Source organism: Mytilus galloprovincialis, chromosome 7, assembly GCF_965363235.1.
Source record: "Mytilus galloprovincialis chromosome 7, xbMytGall1.hap1.1, whole genome shotgun sequence".
NCBI classification, from domain to species: Eukaryota; Metazoa; Mollusca; class Bivalvia; order Mytilida; family Mytilidae; genus Mytilus; species Mytilus galloprovincialis.
The window spans coordinates 96,352,478-96,374,007 of NC_134844.1; the positions used below are offsets into that span (position 1 = coordinate 96,352,478).

The following is a 21,530-nucleotide window of genomic DNA, read 5'->3' on the forward strand; positions in this document are numbered from 1 at the left end:
AACATTTTAAATTGTTTTTTTTACAATTTTCCGATAGACTTATCTTGGTCAGAAGGGGTGAGGGAGCTTTTCTTATCACTTCACAACCAAGCTTATATGCTCAACATGTTCACAAGGAAGCATAATAAAATACCACATTTTTTTTTCAACAAATTTAATAATTTAGAAAAATTTTATTTAAAAAAGGGGGGTGCACCATATCCATAGAAAATGAATTTTTATTCATTGCATTCAATGAAACTTCATAAATCATATATTTTCATTTACAGTTAACAAAATTGTGGCACAAATGCACAATAAATGAAATATTTGTAGTTGACAATCTCTTTGTCAAGCTTTCTGCAACAGAAGTCACAGGCTTGACATCAAATTGTTGTAGTTATCAGATTGTTAATTTAATTGAATGTTTGTCGACTCATTTGTTATATTGAGAATTTTCACTCAACGAAACCCCAGTAATCAATAGGGACATTTTGGTAGGGAGTGTACTATTATTTTGGTAGGGAGTGTACTATTATTTTGGTAGGGAGTGTACTATTATTTTGGTAAGGAGTGTACTATTATTTTGGTAGGGAGTGTACTATTATTTTGGTAGGGAGTGTACTATTATTTTGGTAGGGAGTGTACTATTATTTTGGTAGGGAGTGTACTATTATTTTGGTAAGGAGTGTACTATTATTTTGGTAGGGAGTGTTCTATTATTTTCATGCGGTCAAGATATAACTACTATGTTCATTATGATCACTATCTGCTATCTATGGCGAACGTAGATACTAGTATCTTGTCTTCTGGAGGTATAAATCCTACTTTTGTAAAAAATCACTCTAATTCAAACAAAAAATTCTCTGAAACTGACATTATCAAGATGCTTGATTTTTTTATTGACAACATATTTGTTACATTTGGAGGACATGTTTTTCAACAAACTGTTGGATTTCAAATGGGAACCAATTTTGCCCCTCTACTTGCCAACTTGTTTCTTTATTATTATGAGGCTGACTTCATACAGGAACTTCTTAAGAAAAATGATAAGGAGTTAGCAATATCCCTTAACTTTATGTTCCGCTACATGTATATAGATGATGTTCTCTTACTAAATAATACAAAATTTGGTGTTGTTGAAAGAATCTATCCCATCGAAGTAGATATTAAGGATACTACAGATACAGTTAAGTCTGCCTCAAATCTTGACTTACATCTAGAAATTGACAATGATTTTCGGTTGAAAACAAAACTTTACGACAAAAGAGAAGATTTCAGCTTCCAAATTGTGAACTTTCCATTTCTATGTAGCAATATCCCATCAGCCCCTACAAACAGAATATATATCTCCCAATTGATACGATGTTTCCTATAATTGAATTCCTTAATTGAGGATTGCTGCTCACAAGGAAACTTTTAAACCAAGAGTTCCGAATGGTGGAGTTAAAATCATCCCTTTGTAAATTTTAGGGACGCTATAACGAATTGGTTGACCTTTATATGGAATAACCATTTCACAGATGATATGGGATATGTTCCTTATGTCGTAACTACAATACCCTTCCCTTTTCACGCATGTGACCTACCGAATTGGACTATTTACCGGATTTGTAATAACATAAGCAACACGACGGGTGTCACATTTGAAGCAGGATTTGCTTACCCTTCCAGAGCACCTGATATCATCCCTAGTTTTTGGTGGGGTTCGTGTTGCTTAGTCTTTACTTTTCTATGTTGTATCTTCTGTACTAATATTTGTCTGTTTGTCTTTTTATTTTTAGCCATGGCATTGTCAGTTAATTTTCATTCTATGAGTCTGACTGTCCCTCTTGTATTTTTCGTTCCTCTTTTACAAGGTGTAGATATTGAAAATAAAACAGATCTGCTAATTTATTGATTACAGTTTGAAAACAAAATGTATAAGGATTGGAAAATGTTGTCTAATCGACGACTAATCAGGCATACTGTTTTATATACACGTTTGGGGTGATCTTATATCTGACAAAATATAATCACTATTGAATATATAAACATGTTCACATAAAACCAATAGAAATAGATAATAATGGAGTTAAAGGGAAACTTCGCAAAAAATCAAAAATTGATATTATGTCCATTCTATATAGAAATGCTCAAATTTATAGATATTAAAGTTTTATTCCGCTAGATAAGAGATCACCATCGATTTTTTAATTTAGAGTATCAATTCTCTGCGTTCCGCCATTTTGTCGTCTTCCCCGATTAAAAATCACGATATGTCTATAAACCACAAAGGACGAAAACTACAGTAACCGATGTAGTCGTAATTGCGTGTCGATATCTTGTCAATCGTATGGTTGTTTTATCTGACAAACTAACTTGATACGGAAAATGTTCTTATTTTTTTTAAATAACCATAGTCTGTTATTTTTAAACTGTTAATATTGGAATTAGTTAAAAAGTCGAAGTTTAAATCATAAATAAGTGTTCCGTTAAAACTGTTTTCGTAAATCTAATTCGTTTATAATTCTTTAAAGTAATAAATTTTATTCAAATAAATTCGGATCTTCCCTCATCTGATCACCAGCATGACTATAGGTATTACTCCCAAAGGTATTGTGAGGGGTGTGAGGTGACACGTCCAGGTATTCAAGCGATTTCCTGTCGGGCTTGCAAGTTCATGCATCGTTTCACTTCTGTAGGTATTGATCAGTGTACACGGCCGATAACTTATAACTCTCCATTTTGAACTATCAGGTGTATAATATACATCTATGTCTTGCGTTTCCGAAAGTGATATAATATACTAGTCATTACTAAACTCATACGCTTGTTTATAAATAACATTACTGGTGTAAAGAATATTATTTATAAAAATATAAATAATACAAAAAAAAACGATTTGATAAAATAAAAATCTATTTACATTTTTTCCCCAAGGTTTAATTTGGGAAAATGTAATATATACTCGTTGGCAATAGTAAAGGACAGATTGGAACATACCAGAAATATTTATTTAAAAAAAATGTACGCACTAGTCGACGATTCATTTCTACGGCTGGATAGAACGTTACGGAGCTATATCGCAATTTAAAATATATACATGTATACATTGAACATAATAAGGAACATACATTTTGTGTAAATTGGGGTAACAGTTTTGTAAATAGACTAGTCCACGAATGCCAACAGTATGTATCATCGAATTCGATAGACTATTGTATACCAAAAGAAGAAGAAGAAGAAGAAGAAGAAGAGGACCAATTTGATTTAAATACAGGTCGATATAATAACTTGCTTCGGTTCATCGAAGTTATGAACATAGTAAAATCACAAATTTATATATCAATTAGATCGTTTCCAATAAAGGAAGAAATTCTACATCATCACAATTGTTCCGACATTCATGTAAAACATATGCAACTGGACGTACGCTAATAAACCCCAAGGGATGTGAATATTTTCTAGGAAAACTTTTGAGTATTAAAGTTTCAAATTGATTTCGGGATTTATTTTCTTTCTTGATATTCAATGACAGCAGTTTAAAGAATAAACTGCTTGTCCGCTTTAGGGGTATTCTTGCCAGTTGAACAGACTTATAATTACATTCAAAAATAAGGAAATTAAGATGACATTAAATTCGTTGTCTTTTTTTTTAAACATCGTTGGTCAAATAGCTAAAGTATTATTCGTTGTGAGAAGAAGACTATTTTAATATAAAGACGCTCCCGATTATGAATAAATTTAGTTGACGTTTTTCACACTTGAAAAGAATTTCTATTCGTAATTTTTCGATTCCATTCCAAGAGGATCCTTAAATTTCCTGTCATTTTTTTAAAACATCTTTTTTTTTCAAATAGCTGAAGTATTCATGCATGCGTTGTGAGATTTAAAATATTTTGATGAGAACATTAATTCCTAAATAGGTAAATAAAGATCACTTTGGATGGACTAAATTATATTATTGCAATCTTGTTTGAAATATTAAAGGTTGGCGATTTTAATTTAAAAAGGTACAATTTTTAGTTCATACACTCGTGTTTAGAAGGCTGTTTTTATTTATAAATTTATTCAATTAAAATAATTCCGTATTTTATCGTTACAAAACTAATCAGAAGTCATAATTCATTTAAAAGTGAGCTTATGCAAAATATATAAAAATATACAACAGTTATCCAGTTATTGTGCGACCTTATTTCTCCCGTAAATTCATTTTAATTCTTTTTCTTACATTTCTGTGTCTATATAACTATAACTGACTCCCGTATATCATTCATACGAAATGTTGTTCACACCTGAAATGCTGAACCGTGACGCCTAGGTGTCACTGAATGAAGATCGAAAGATTAGAATTACATAATGCTAATCTTTTAATTACCTTGAGTTTAACTACGCATTCAACATTCACTAAGTGTCTTAAATTAATACACATCTAATTTCCACAGTACAAGCAAGTGAAAATGTTTTCTGGAATGAAGCAAAAAGTTCAGAATACAAACATATATTTTTTTACACTATCGATCGTGTCAGTTTCATGTTTGTTTAAAGTATTTGAAGAAAAAAAATCATAAAAATGTTCTATTGTATTATTTATTTTAATTACTAGAATTCGTATAAAAAATCCACACATGAATCCTTCAATCTAATTTAAAAAGTTGCATGGCTATCACTTACTTTTCGTTGGTTAATAGCTACACCACAAGTCGTCGATGCGCTTTAAATAGCGTTATTAGATGGTTAACGAACAAGACTTAAATGAGATTAATTTCACTCCCGGCATGCTCAAAGACTTAAACTACGTCACATAAGTCAGGAAGTTTGATAAAATAAAATTAATAATTCCCAATTTTCTCCTTTATTTCTTTTCATATCGAAATAAAACTTGGTGAATATGTTTTTTATGGTATTATGAACATAATAAGATGAAAAGTGAAAAATCGCGAATTATCCCTTCAAAGAATAAGTGGAAGAAAATGAAATAACTCATACAACACTGTCCGATGTTAGGGGAGGCATGAGCGCTCACAAACATGTTTAACCCCAACACATTCTTTATTTGCCTGTCCCAAGTCAGGAGCCTGTAGTTCAGTTGTTGTCGTTTGTTTATGTGTTACATTATTAACACCACCACACTCTTTATATGCCTGTCCCAAGTCAGGAGCCTGTCGTTCAGTGGTTGTCGTTTGTTTATGTGTTACATTATTAACCCCACCACACTCTTTATATGCCTGTCCCAAGTCAGGAGCCTGTAGTTCAGTGGTTGTCGTTTGTTTATGTGTTACATTATTAACCCCGCCACACTCTTTATATGCCTGTCCCAAGTCAGGAGCCTGTAGTTCAGTTTTTGTTGTTGTTTCATGTCTGTCTTTTTTGCTTTTCGTAAATTGTTTTGTTATGAATTGTACCGTCGGTTTCTTCAATTGAATTGTTTCATTTTTGTCATCATGGTCATGTTGGGGCCTTTTATAGCCGACTATACGTTTTGGGATTTCTCATTGTCGAAGGCCGTACAGTTGCTTATAATTACTAACATCTGCTTGAATTTTGGTGGATAGTTGTTTAATTGGTAATCAAATCAGGTTTCCTGATTGTTATAACCAAATGATATTGGCAATGAAAGGAAACAGTTAACTTTTGTAAAACTGACATAGAATATTGAAATTTATTTTTTACACACTTGATTCCCCTAAATAAAACTATTTTTACACACTTGATTCCCCTAAATAAAACTAACGTACAACATAACAAACAAGAATGTGTCCTCAGTACATGAATGCCCCACTCGCACTTCCATTTTCTATGTTCAGTGGACCGTGACATTGGGATAAAAACTCTAATTTGGCATTAAAATTAGAAAGATCATATCATAGGAAACATGTGTACTGAGTTTGAAGTTGATTGGACTTCAACTTCATCAAAAACTACCTTGACCAAAAACTTTAACCTGAAGCGGGACAGACGGACGATCGGACGCACAGACCAGAAAACATAATGCCCCTCTACTAGGCATAAAAATCTTACAAAAGATTCCGGGCTTAGACATTGTGAACGTCATTGTGTTCATCGTTTACAAAACAAAAATGAAATAACAAATATACCGACAAATTTCCATATCATGCTTATCAAATGGCAAAATCAATAGTTCAAACACACCAAAACAAAGGATCACAACTGTCAAATTTTTGACTCGGGTTCAGGTATTTTATTATGTAGAAATGGTGGAATAAACTAGGTTTTATAGCTAGTAAACCTCTTAATGGTATGATAGCCGCATACAATTCCATTATATGGACAACTTTGTTTTGAACAAAACAAACGGACATGTGGATAAGAACATCAAAAAAAGGGCATTACATTGTGTTATAATCTTAATCACTATAAAAAAACACAAATATGTCAACAAAGAAAAACAAAATGGTATATCGACCAAAGCACATAAGCAAAACGGAAAGACATGCATACAAAAATGACAATAGCACAATAACACAATGTGCGATGTTTTAGTACCGAGCCACACCACAAGGATATAACCAAAACAGCATAAACATGATACATTAAAAGTAATTTACAAAGACATAAGCATGATACATTAAAAGTAATTTACAAAGACAAATAAAAGAACACTATCACACATATTTAGGATGATAAGCAAAATCAGTAACTAAAATCTATACTCCAAGACCACCATGTATTATTTGTGAAGTTGATAAGGAATATGTATCAAGAATGTCTTGGTATCTTAAAATTAATTTTAGCAAAAGACTCATTAATCAATGACAATCGAAAAAAATGTGTAAAGGAAAATCAAGTAGGATGTTGTATAGCATTGCGCTACAACACAAACAAACAACACATGGTGCAGATAGCACGACTTGGTAGATGCCCTACATTTGATCGGGTGTAGGTCCATAAATGTTTGTTTGACATTTAATATATTCTCAAAACACTTTCAAATATTTGATTTTATTACATATGGTGTAGACTTCTCCTGTTTTCATTGGATATTACGATCACGTGCTACAAAGGTTGTTTTATAAATCTGTTTCTATTTTAAAGTGTATTGATGGTGTTCAAAATTACTATACGTTATGACGTCACATATAACAACAATGCCAGAAGCACAACTGCAGATAAAAAGAAAATTTGCAAGTTTGTCAGAGGACAGTATCTATGGTATGATGTTAAATGCTAACGCTAAAATATATATTCAATCAATTCAATTGAAATACAAGAGTGCACACACTGAAATGTCTCGCCTTCTTTACTAATCATTGATATTATGTTGATACTCCTAAATATAAAGCTTTATTATGACTGTCACATAAACTTAACATGAACCATGAAAATGAGGTCAAGGTCAGTTGAACCATATGCCAGGCAGACATGTACAGCTAACAATGCTTCCATACAACAAATATAGTTGACCTATTGCTTATAGTTTACGAAAATAGACCAAAACACAAAAATTTAACACTGAGCAATGAACCATAAAAACCAGGTCAAGGTCAAATAAAACCTGCACGACTGACATATAGATCATAAAATATTTCCCTACACCAAATATAGTTGACCTATGACATATAGTATTAGATAAAAAGACCAAAACTCAAAAACTTAACTTTGACCACTGAACCATGAAACTGAGGTCAAGGTCAGATGACATCTGCCCGCTAGACATGTACACCTTACAATGATTCCATACAACAAATATAGTAAGCCTATTGCATAAAGTATGAGAAAAACAGACCAAAACACAAAAACTTAACTATAACCACTGAACCATGAAAATGAGGCCAAGGTCAAATGACATCTGCCCGCTAGACATGTACACCTTACAATCATTCCATACAACAAATATAGTAAACCTATTACATAAAGTATGAGAAAAACAGACCAAAACACAACAAGAGTGCACACGCTGAAATGTCTCGCCTTCTATACTAATCATTGATATTATGTTGATAGTCCTAGGTGTAAAGCTAAGCTTTATTACAACTGTCACATAAACTTAACATTAACCAAGATAACTAAACAAAGACCAATGAACCTTGAAAATGAGGTCAAGGTCAGATGAAACATGCCAGGCAGACATGTTCAGCTAACAATGCTTCTATACAACATATATAGTTGACCCATTACTTATAGTTTAAGAAAAATAGACCAAAACACAAAAACTTAACACTGTGCAATGAACCGTGAAAATGAGGTCAGGGTCAAATAAAACCTGCGTGACTGACATAAAGATCATAAAATATTTCCATACACCAAATATAGTTGACCTATGGCATATAGTATTAGATAAAAAGACCAAAACTCAAAAACTTAACTTTGACCACTGAACCATGAAAATGAGGTCAGGGTCACATGACATCTGCCCGCTAGATATGTACACCTTACAATCATTCCATACAACAAATATAGTAGACCTATTGCATATAGTATGAGAAAAACAGACCAAAACACAAAAATTTATCTATAACCACTGAACCATGAAAATGAGGTCAAGGTCAGATGACACCTGCCAGTTGGGCATGTACACCTTACAGTCCTTCCATACACCGAATATACTAGCCCTATTGCTTATAGTATCTGAGATATGGACTTGACCACCAAAACTTAACCTTGTTCACTGATCCATGAAATGAGGTCGAGGTCAAGTGAAAACTGTCTGACAGACATGAGGACCTTGCAAGGTACGCACATATCAAATATAGTTATCCTATTACTTATAATAAGAGAGAATTCAACATTACAAAAAATTTGAACTTTTTTTTCAAGTGGTCACTGAACCATGAAAATGAGGTCAAGGACATTGGACATGTGACTGACGGAAACTTCGTAACATGAAGCATCTATATACGAAGTATGAAGTATCCAGGTCTTCTACCTTCTAAAATATAAAGCTTTTAAGAAGTGAGCTAACGCCGCCGCCGTAGCCGCCGCCGCCGCCGCCGCCGGATCACTATCCCTATGTCGAGCTTTCTGCAACAAAAGTTGCAGGCTCGACAAAAACTTAACTATAACCACTGAACCATGAAAATGAGGTCAAGGTCAGATGACACCTGCCAGTTCAACTTGTACACCTTACTGTCCTTCAATACACCGAATATCCTAGACCTTTTGCTTATAGTATCTGAGATATGGACTTGACCACCAAAACTTAACCTTGTTCACTGATCCATGAAATGAGGTCGAGGTCAAGTGAAAACTGTCTGACGGGCATGAGGACCTTGCAAGGTACGCACATACTAAATATAGTTATCCTATTACTTACAGTAAGAGAGAATTTAACATTACAAAAAATCTGAACTTTTTTTTCATGTAGTCACTATCCCTATGTCGAGCTTTCTGCAACAAAAGTTGCAGGCTCGACAATATATTGTCATATAAACTCTGAACAATAAGTTTGTGACAAATAATATAAACATACACAAAATACATTTAACAAACAAAACTATAAAAGCATAAAAAGAAGAATACAAGAATGCTAACGCACCAAGCTGTGAAGTTGTTGGAAGACTATTTATATTTTCACTGGCATGTTAACAATCTTTAAACAAACAACTTAAAATACACAGAAAAAAACATTTGAGTCCATTTTCATAATACATTATTTAAATATGTGATACATTAAAAATTCGGTTTTCTGATAGATGAAAGATGGGTTCGTTGAACAAAACAGAGGCGTTATGTCAAATACAAAAAAAATACCATGTTATGTAGAAACAACTATATTTACGTAATAAGAGCATGTCATTGCATTTTTGTTCAATACTATATTCATGAAGAGCCATTTTTATTTACACATGTACAAAAAAAAGTAGCTGTCTGATAAACTCCATTTACAACAAGCTACTGTCAAAAATTCATAAACACTTTAAAGACACGAAAACAGTCTCTTAATTAGTTATTTCGTATGTACATACTTTATAATTCATTAGACTTACAATTTAGACCTACATTCACTATTAAGGTAACATTTACCATCTTATGAGATAAACATAAAAAGCTATGACTGAAATTAAATTTGTAATAACCTAAATACAGCTATCAATAGTATATTGTATCAAGCTATGACATTACCTTGCACTTTGTAAATACATGTGTTTCACAAACCACGCCTCTTTTGAAATATATACTATTGATAGATGTTTTGTTTACCAACTGGTTCCCAGATATGATATGTATGTAGCATATGAAAGGAACACAACTTGCGAACTTTACTAATATGAATGCACATAGATAGTGGCCAAATTGAAGTTGAGAAGGACCAACTGTTAAGTGAGAGGAAGAAAGTATATAGGTTTAAATTCTTGGAAGTTTGAGGCATATAATTTATATTTATACCTACTAACCCCTGAAACCTTCAAAGAGGGAGATCCCCCCTTAGCTATGACAGCTGAGTGGGATATTTTGCACGAATGACATCATGGACATTTTCAAGTGAAATATATGACCTGTTTATTTAATCATCTACAAAACACAGATAAAAGAGTTAATAGATATACTTTATTTCTTTAAATAAGTTTATATCTTATACAAGGTGTGTAGTTTGTTTCTTTACGTTTTCATTATATTTGACATATGCCTACAATCAGGACACCTTTGTAATAAGTTATCTCTATTTCAATTTCAATCTTATTGTCATAGATGGTACATTATGTGAATGCACAATTACTTTTCAACAATTTTGGTTCAATACATTTCTTATAAATTTCAATTCAAACAGTAAGTAGAATTTTTTAAATATAATAATTTTTAGTGTCCTAAGGCATACAAATTCATTGAATTGCCATTCTTTTGTTATTCTTTGTTCGATTTGTATTTAATTTATATTGTTTTATCAATTTACATTATTTTAAGAAGGATAACTTAAAACAGGATTAAACATAGGAAGTAACTAGAAATTTCTGTTAAGTGTTTTTAATCACACAAAGCTTAAGTAGTACGATGTTTGACACCACAGCTGTCAAGTGAAGCCATTTGATTTCTCATGGTCTGTGATTTACAGGTAACATAACCCTCATCAGTGACACAAAAACGGAGTATATTTTCACCTGTCGTTCAAGGTTGAAATATCCAAAGGAGGGATGTTCTGTACTCCCGTACAAGAGATTTCCCGAATTTTGTCATTTGAACGGGAGGGCTGGCAGTTATACATATAAATATAAATATATATCGCACAGTCAAATGTTTGGATCTTCGAAAAAATAGTAGTGCATATTAACTTTCCAATTACTGGTTTCCAATAATTATATCAGAATACATTAAAATTATTTTCTTGAACAGAATATGTCATGACTGCTTCATAATTATCATATCTGTTTAAGAACGAACACCAAAAAGGGGATTTGTGTTTAGCAAAGAACACCCTTAAAAGGGATGAGTATATATTTTAACTTTTTCCTTGCCATGTATGACACTCAAACATGAAATATGTTTAATATAAATGAAGGCAACAGTAGTATACTGTTGTTCAAATGTCATACATTGATTTAGATAAAATCAATCTGAGTTACAAAAAAGAACTAAGTGATACACATCTAATATAAGAGGAAAACAACAGGACAACATAAACACTTGACTGCAACAAAAACTAACTCCAACATACATAATATAATATAAAAAATGTCTCTAGTATATTTTGATCCATTTTAGTATAAGAGATGGTTTAAGTGACCAAATCATTGAACAATGGATCGACTATACCTCTTCCTATTAATTGTTTACAGGTGTTTGTCTTAGATGTTGTGTACATTTTTTTTTCTGAAATAAAATACATTCATCCTATTTCAAGCATTTACGAAGGGTTGCCATATCTCTGCTCGTTACGTCAGTCTTTTCTATTTGATCTGCAAGATCTGCATAAACTGAGTCTTTTCGTAGGGCTTTGATAAATTCATTAAAGCCCTGTTCATTTTTACGTAAAAGCATGTCTATTAAGTTTCTGTTCTTTTCTTGTGGGGTTTTACCAGACTCTATCTTCTTCCCATCGTCAATTGACACTACCTCTCTTGTTATTAGATGATCTACTATGCTCTCATGTTGTATATCTGTTATGACCTTGAGGTAATTCTTCTGTAAACGAACTTTATACAATGGAACATTCCAGTCTGATAAGTCTACAAAATGTAAAGAAATGAAAGGTAAATACATATGCAGAAATACGATTCGGACACATGCTGTATTCATTATATTTTACAGCACTGGATGGAAACCTCAGCTGGACTTTCATTTCCCTAGGGTATCATCAGCTCAATCGTTAGTACATCGGTACTGACATGATTTATAACAATTGGTTTTCCATGCACAATGAAATGCTTTACATGAATGACTTTTCATTGTCGATTAATTATGAAAGTGAACTCTTTAAAATAACTACACTAACAAGTGTACAATCTCCTGAGGCATTTTCTTTTGGAAAATAGCATACGGATTAAAGATGAAACAGAAAATAATAAAAAAAAAAAAACATTGTGGATTTTGATTTTTTCAAAACATTTTGTAATGGTACACATATACAATAAACAAAAAAATAAATTGGTGAACAAATGAAGCAAACTAATATTTATTTAATTATATAAATTACATTTGATTTTTATACCTTACATATATTACAAACAATTATATTAGGTAACACCTTATCACGTGACATAGAATAATTTAATTAAATTTCATTTAATTGCAAAGAGAATAACCCTAAAAATATACACCAGCATTGAATAACCCTATAATTCACCGGCGAATAACCTTTTCAGTTTCTAGATTTGCACTCGAGTTATCTCCCATAAAATGACGTCACAGACGTAAATTAACAATATGGCAGCGTTCACGTTACACTGGAAGCCCATTGAGAGACGAGGAAATAATACGTTAAGCATGAATAGAGAGTGCCAGCAGCTGATGATATATTTTATGAAAGGTCCTTTTCAGGACAATCCATTTTTTACAAAAAGATTCTACCTTTGTTGTACATTCGAGAAATTATAGAACACAAACATAATTTCTGAAAACGTCGGCTCGTGTTTCACTGTTTGAAAAGAATATAGTAAATGTTCAAAAGGCCCTTCTACTGTTAGTTCAGTATAATAAAACAATTGCGGTCCCTTAGAATTGATGAATATCCAAAACTGTCAACCCTTATTGAAATAACTTTCTCCTGTTGACAATTTTTGATATTCACATTTTCAACGGGCCATAATTGTATAATGGTCTGAATTCAAATACTTATAAAGTGAGTTTTATAATTATAAAAAATCGAATTAAAAAAAAAAACACGGATTAATATAACATTGTGTGATTTAGAAAAAAGTGAAGATATAAAAGTATCAAATTGTATCTGAAACAGAAAAAAAATATTCCATATTTTTCGTCCTCGTGGAATATGTCAGTGCTATTTCACTCCATTGACATTATCATTACTTATGTTTTACATCCAATTCATTATAAAAAATGAACTCTCATTTAGGTTTGAATATCGCAATGGGAAAGGATAATTTGTAAGGTCCCTCGAAAGTGTGGATATGTTCTAATATCAAAGGTACCAGGAATAGAATTTAATACGCCAGACGCACATTTCCTCAATATAAGACTCATCAGTGACGCTCAGATAAAAAAAAGTTATAAAGCCAAACAAGTACAAAGTTGAAGAGCATTGATGACCCAAAATTCCAAAAAGTTTTGCCAAATACGGCTAAGGTAATCTATTGCTGGAATAAGGAAATCCTTAGTTTTTCGAAAAAATAAACCTCGGGGACGAAACGTCCACCAGCAGTGGCATCGACCCCGTGGTATCAAAGGTACCAGGATTATAATTTAATACACCAGACACGCGTTTTAGTATAAATCTTCATAAAACATGACCAAGTGTTGTCTATCCTATAACTAGAAAAGAATATTGATCTCAAAGTCACAATGTCTAAGAACACAATTAATTAACACTAACTTAAAATCGTCTCGAAAGACTCATCATATATACCAGTGACCTACTTTGGTATGCCAGAAGAGTAGTATACTTATGATAAATTAAATACGACGCAAAAGATCTGGAAGAAGCACTTACATTATATCTAATTTGAATGAATGAGATTTAACAATTATTTCAATATAAAAACTTCTTTGCTTGTGTTTATAATAAACTCATCAGTCATACCTTCAGTTTCAGCAGATGCTGATAATGTATCTGCATTGATTTCGTGTGAATTGCATTTCAAATCATTAGCGATTTCTTCGTATCCATAAACACGTAATCCGTCAACAAATACACCATACGCAGGTTCTCTCCTTTTGATCACAATATCCAGCAATGCTCTGTTTTGATCGTCTTGCCCAGCATATTTTTCAATACGACGTCTGTCATCTACTGATATCACTAAATTAGTCATCATATGGTCTAAAATTTGACTGATTTGTATATCCTGTATGATTCTGTTTTCATTTTCTCTGATTCTATCTGTAAATGAACAGATCGGTTTATTAAGAAAACAAAAATTTGGTAGATCATCAAGTAAACAAAACACACCCTTTACTGTTTATGTATCTTTCTGTTTTCGATTTTGATTTTGATTTTTGTTTTTCTACTTTTTCCTGCAGCAAGTGTTTTTGAAGTCCATTAGCAACAACCTAATACGTCAGAAAATGGCGATAGAGAAGATATGCTTAACCATATGGTGAGGTATAATCAGTCAGGGGCGTTACTTAAACAAGTTATTTTTTTTAATTACTTATGTAAGTAATTTTTTATTTTAAATACAATAAAATTACTTAATAGAGTTATTTTAATTTTCAATAGAAACATAGACTAAATGTAGTTTTCATGATTTTAAACTACATTTTATATCATAAAATAAAGAATTTATCAAATTTGAGAGGAGTATAGAGATGAAGGGTTACTTTGAAAATAATAACAAAAATATTACTTGAATAAGTTATTTTAAACATTTTTGAAAAAAATAGCAATTACACTTATCTAAGGCACATATGTAATTGATTTAGGTTACAAATTATAAATAACTTCAGGTCTTAATTAATTCACAAGTATCTATCTATTTATATCAGTCTACGTTCAAGATTTTAGAGGAAAATGACAATTTAATAGTCCCAAGAGACCAATCTTTGACCCAGAAGCGTCGGTATGAAAGATAAGTGCGTCGGAAAGTTAATTAGTGTTTCTGAAGAATTAGTTTTTATATATCAAGGGAAAAATAACCAGATAACTGTGAAAATTATTTAAAGCTAGTAAAATCTGTATTCTTGGACACCTATAAAAATAATATTCAGAAAAATAACTTATATAAGTTATATTTAAATAAGCCTCGTTTTTAATAGATCAACGTTTTATATTTTTTTTCTAATTGTATGTAATTTCATTAAAAAAACATAACATCAGGGGCATTGTGATATACTAGGCAAAACTATTTTACAAATAGTGGTTTAGCACTGATTTTATATATTTCTGTTATAAATCTATGATATACATATTTCCTGTACTATAGAAACATTGGTAAATACATAATAACTAATAGTGTTTTTTACTTAGATCGTTCATAATTTTTTTTTGGATATACACAACAAGATAAACATGCTCGGTGTGATCCAAGTCTGCATCTTGAAGATCTTACTATGGCCTATAATGGAAAGTAAAATCACAAAAATACTGAACACCGAGGAAAGTTCAATCGTAAAGTCCCGAATCAAATAGCAAATTAAAATAAAATGACAATACACATCAAACGAATGGACAGACATTTTAAAACGTAGCAAATGGCGGACTGAACCTGGTTTTATAGCACTAAACCTCTCTCTTGTATGACAGTCGCATCAAATTCCGTTATACTTACAACGATTTGTGAACAAAACAGACATAATAAATAAAAGTCAAAATATTGGTACACCAGTCATCATTGTGTCACAATCTCAAAACAAACAATCCTTTACAAAAAAGCACAAAAATATCTATCAAATTAAAAAAAAAATCATAAGGGTTCCACGGAACCCAGTGTCTTGCCTACTTATGCTGTTAATCGCAGACTCAACACAAATGAAGAAAAACATCAATAAAAATTTCCCTCTCTATACTGTCTTTTGATTGAAAGAAGCTTCCAAGTTCGGTAAAAAATCCAGGATAGTTTATGAATCTAATAAATGTTTTATAAACTTTAACTTCAGACTGTATGTAATGTTAACTGGAAGAAAAACCAAGTCCATTTATAAGTAAAATATGAAAAAAGTGAATTTTTTTTTTACAAAATTTACTTCTGAATAATATCTTATCATCAGAAACAAGCTTTTGTCTAAGTTTGGTAGAAATCCAGGATAGTTTAAGAACATTATAAATATTTTAAAAACTTAAACCACAGAGTGAATGTTTAGTTTCTGGCAAAAAAACTAAGTCCATTTATAAGTAAAATACGGAAAAGTGGAAATTTATTTTTACAAAATTTTCTTCTTGATAATAATATCTTATGATCATAAACAAGCTTCTGTCCAGGTTTGGTACACATCAAGGATAGTTTATGAAAGTTATTAAAATCTTAAAAACTATAACCACAAAGTGAATGTAATGTTTCCTCGCAGAAAAACTAAGTCCATTTATAAGTAAAATACTGAAAAAATGGAATTTTATTTTTACAAAATTTACTTCTGGATACTTTCTTATGATCATAAACAAGCTTCTGTCCAAGTTTGGTAGAAATTCAGTATAGTTTAAGAAAGTTATTAAAATTTCAAAAACTTTAACCACAGAGTGAATATTTGTGGATGCCGCCGCCGCCGACGGAATGTAGGATCGTTTAGTCTCGCTTTTTCGACTTAAGTCGAAGGCTCGACAAAAACACATGCATTGCTTTGCTTGTCTGACGTCAGAAAATGTTAACGTCAAAGGAAGAATTTTTGTTGTTCAACGTTTATTCAAAACAATTATAAATTCACATTGGGAATGATGATATACATGAGTAATATTAGAATGCTTCACTATTACAAATTGTGTCTTGAATGGAGAGTTGACTTATTAGCACTCACAATTACAGATGCCTACCCTGCAGTTTTTGACTTTTCCATATAGCTGATGTGTTTGACTTTTCCATATAAGTGATATTTTAGAAAGGCATTGTACTAACAGTGTGTTTTATTTATTCAGAATATTCATTAAGTGTTACCTGTAACCATTTCCACTGCTCTAAGTGTCTTGGGATCAACATCTTTCACAACTTTTTTTAAACAACTTGCTCCTTTACCAATATCTACAAAAACTTGCTCAAGTACCCGTATTGTAGGTTTCACTGTTCTGTCCCTCCTCCATTTAAACAACACTTCCTTATTCTGTGCTGTCAAATCACGATCCCATTTCTCTCTAATACTCTCTAAATCTTCTACAGACAGTCCAAGTTGTATTCCAAGTTGAAAAACTATCTTGCCAACCAGTGGTGCTAATCTATCTAAAATTTCATCTGATGGAATACAGTCTAGAATATCGTCAGGAATACCTATATAGAACAAGAAATAAAATATATCTATCAAAACTAATTAAAGACTCAAATTTCAGTGTTACTTTGAAAGGGTTTAAAACAATGGAATATTGTTTATCCTCGAAAGATAAATGCATGTGTATGAGAACTGAATTTATATTTCAAGCTGGTACTAACAATCAAGTATGGTACATGTATTGTATATAGCATTTGGATGCAATTCATGCTCTCTTGAAAAAAGACCATAGCTGAAACTGAAAGCGGACCTTTTTATCCCCCCCCCCCCCCATCATTATTCAAGGGCATGTTCTTCATTCCCTATATTTGACTGCCAAAACTTATCAATATTTCTCATCCCAATTCTCTTAATCGTCTCCTGGATAATTCTTAAAGGGTCATGACCAGCATTTAAGAGAGAATTCCACTCAGACAATCATCCAACATAAACATTTCAAAAAACTAGTATTACGGAACGAAGAAAACTACCAAAACTTTTACCAATAAATTCTGAAAATGGGATTAGGATAAGACAAAATGACTAGATGGACATCTTCACGTTCGTTCATGCCATGAATCAAATGTACCTGATATGTTGTTACAGGGAAAACTACCAAACAACACATTGACCAATAGACTCTGAAAATGAGACCAAGTCAAACAAAACCTGGACATATAAATGATACATCAAATATAGTTGACATTTTACTTATCTGTGATATTTACTTCACCAGGAAAACTTGTTTATCATTTAAGCATGAAAATGTGGTCAGGGTCAGGAGAATCAAGCCAGATGGACATTTGTATTGTTGCAATAATCTTATACACTAGATATAGGTGACGTATATTAATAGTATCTGAAAAAATGCCCTGTCATAAAAAACAGCGTTGACAAATCAAATGAACCATGAGAATGAGGTTAAGTTCAGTCAGATATGTACACGTTACACTCATTACATGCACCAAATTTAGTTGACTTTTGAGATACTAACTTGACAATGTAAACAGAACCTGAATCATGAATTAAGGTTAATTTCAGGTGAATTTTGTCCTATCTAAAAGAGGGACGAAAGATACCAGAGGGACAGTCAAAATATAAAGCTTAATTATTGTTAATAGAATACTTTAACGTCACTAGATTGTCTCACATTTAGCAACTGTTGTCACAATTCTGACAAAAATGACAAAAGACAAACGGATGCGAAACACAAAATAGAAAAATGTATGATTCATTAAATTCACCATTGCTAATTTTATAAATTTGTTATGAAAATGATACAAGTTCTACAGGAAAATTGACAATATGTGTTTTGCTCCTGTTATATTATTATTTTCAATCTGCTAGTAAAATGTTTATTTAGACAAAACAAATCATTGTAACTGTATGTCCTATGTCAAGTCATATCAGCCATGTTTGTTGACAAGACAATATTTATGCTGCATACTCTAAAAACCTTTCTCTCAAAGTTGTTAATATATTGGTTCAATAGTTTCTGACTTGTTTAAGATATTAATACTATTAGATGATGGACATAGACATTAGTCAATCAAATGTTAAAACGGAGAAAATGTGAATGTTTTGCAGACAGATCCATTGAAAGTATCATTTGTTAAGGATTTTCTAGATTGGACATACATTTGAACACAGTATCATGGACAAGTTATGACAGCAAAATTAGTTTATCGTAGTTAATTTCCACAGGTAAAACATCAAAACATAAACTATTTAAAACAAAATTGTATGTTTTGTTCGAGGTTGACTTAGAACGTAGCTTCAGAAGATGAGATTTAAAATGACTGGCAATTGATGCAAACTGTTAACAATTGCTCACATCTCCTATATGAAAGTATACGGATGTGAAAGAAGGACTACAAAAAAGGCACCTAATTAATGCACTTAGTGCCCTCTCAATAAAGGTAACAGTAGCACACCGTCGCTTGGAAGCCACAACTCGATTAAGAGAAAGCAGATCCGGATCACAAACCAAATCCAACAGACAACAACAAGATGAAACAACCAAACAACAGAAACATTATTAAAATTATTACAAATTAATTGGAATAAATTCAGGGAAGCAGTCAGAAGCAGAAATATTCATGGAAGAAAATAGCATCTGTAAATAAGGAAAGATAGTGTTTAGATTTTTAAGAATTTTCTTACTGTTTTATAATTGAACAAACTAAACGATTTCAAAAGAAGATTACCTGCTTATTATTCGAAGGTTTGTGCTTACTGTTTTTTTTTTTATCAAAAAAGACACATAGACAAATGACAAAGACAATAACATTATGATTACTGGTCAATCCTTTGACATGTGAAAATTCCAAGTTGCATTGATATGTAAAATGGAAAGATGACTAATTGAGACATATTCTACCTTTAATCAGATATTTTACCAACATAAAAGAGGGCAACAGATATCAGAGGGACAGTCAAACTCATTAATCGAAAGTAAACTGACAACGCCATGGCTCAAAATGAAATGGAAAAACAGACAAACAATAGTAGACATGACACAACACAGAAGATTAAAGAATAAACAATACGAACCCACCAAAACTAGGGGTGATCTCGGGTGCTCCAGAAGGGTAAGCAAATCCTTTCTCCATATGTGGCACCCGTCGTGTTGTTTATGTGATAACAAATCTGGTAAATAGTTTAATTCGGTAGGTCACATTCATGAAAATGAAGGGGATTGTAGTTACGACGAAAGGAACATATTTGATGTCATTTGGGAAACGGTTATTCCATAACGGTCAACTAACTCGTGATGGCATCCGTAAAATTTACGAAGAGATGATGGAACTGTTGGTTTAATAGCTTCCTTGTGAGAAACAACCCTCTATCAAGAAAATCATGATAGGAAATGCAAGCACGGAAATATCGTAGCAATTGGGAGATATATACACCGTATACAGGTGCTGCTTGAATGTTGCTACTTAGAAATGGAAAGTTCACAATAGGAAAGCTGAAATCATCTCTTTTGTCGTAAAGTTTTGTTTTCAATTGACCCTCATTGTCAATTTCTAGATGTAAGTCAAGATATCAGGCCGACTTCACTGTATCTGTTGTATTCTTTTAGTTCAATGAGATTGATGCATTCGAAATAGTCACCACATTTTGAATTATTTAGTGAAAGTACATCATCTATATAGAAGAAAGTAGAGTTAAAGGATATTGCTAACTTTATATCTTTCTTCCTAAGAAGTTCCTGTATAAAGTCAGCCTCATAATAATAAAGAAACAAGTGGGCAAGAAGAGTGGCATAATTCGTTCCCATTGGAATGCTGATAGTCTGTTGAAAAACATGTCCTCCAAACGTAACAAATATGTTGTCAATCAAGGAATCAAGCATCTTGATAATGTCAGTTTCAGAGAAATTTTTGTTTGAATCAGAGTGATCCTTTACAAAGTAGGATATATCCCTTCCTAAGACAAGATACTTGAATCTTCGTTGGCCATTCTTTTTTATGAAACACAGCAATACCAACTCTTTCAATTTGTTTTTTAGTTTGGAATGCTGAATACTTATATAAAGTGCAGAAAAGTCAAATGTTTTAATACTATTACAAGATGAAAGAGAGTTAGATCATATGTACTCTAAAACATCTTTTGAATTTTTAAGTATCCACATCTGATTCACGCCACCTCTAGAATAGGCAGTTTCTCAATAACTTTGAAGCCAGTCTTTGATTGCTGATAGAATAGATGTTAATAATATAGAAAGAGGTTTCGTAGAGCACTTGGAAGACCAAGCAATATACCGTTGTTTTTAAGGACACTTATGCAGTTTAGGTATCCAATACATTGATGGCAGATCCAGTTCATCATCTTTGATTGAAATTCCATTTATGCTACAGAACAGTAAAAACAAATCCTTGATAAGTATACCTTTAGTTATCAAAGTATACTTACTAGATTTTACTTGTTTTCTACGACGTACCTGAAAATATATAAATATTAAGCATCACTTCATTTCAGGTCGATGAATTAAATCTTACATGGATGTATGTTATATGAAAACAAGTTCCTACAGTTATTACAGAAGTAAATGGTCCAGACCAGATGCAAAATACATGCCTACAGTTATTACAGAAGTAAATAGT

The 21,530-nt window shown here is 32.0% G+C and overlaps 1 protein-coding gene across 1 annotated transcript in view; it reads right to left on the reverse strand.

The window, feature by feature from the left end:
- Positions 1-11,594: 11,594 nt before the first annotated feature.
- Positions 11,595-21,530, reverse strand: part of LOC143084336 (uncharacterized) — a 55,392-nt gene continuing 45,456 nt past the window's right edge. The window contains exons 13-16 of the mRNA XM_076260748.1: positions 21,340-21,367; positions 17,118-17,444; positions 14,114-14,413; positions 11,595-12,083 (exon numbers count right to left, since the gene is read on the reverse strand). Of these exons, the coding sequence (XP_076116863.1) occupies positions 11,749-12,083; positions 14,114-14,413; positions 17,118-17,444; positions 21,340-21,367 (990 nt within the window). The 3' untranslated portion in view covers positions 11,595-11,748. The remainder of the gene's footprint in view (positions 12,084-14,113; positions 14,414-17,117; positions 17,445-21,339; positions 21,368-21,530) is intronic.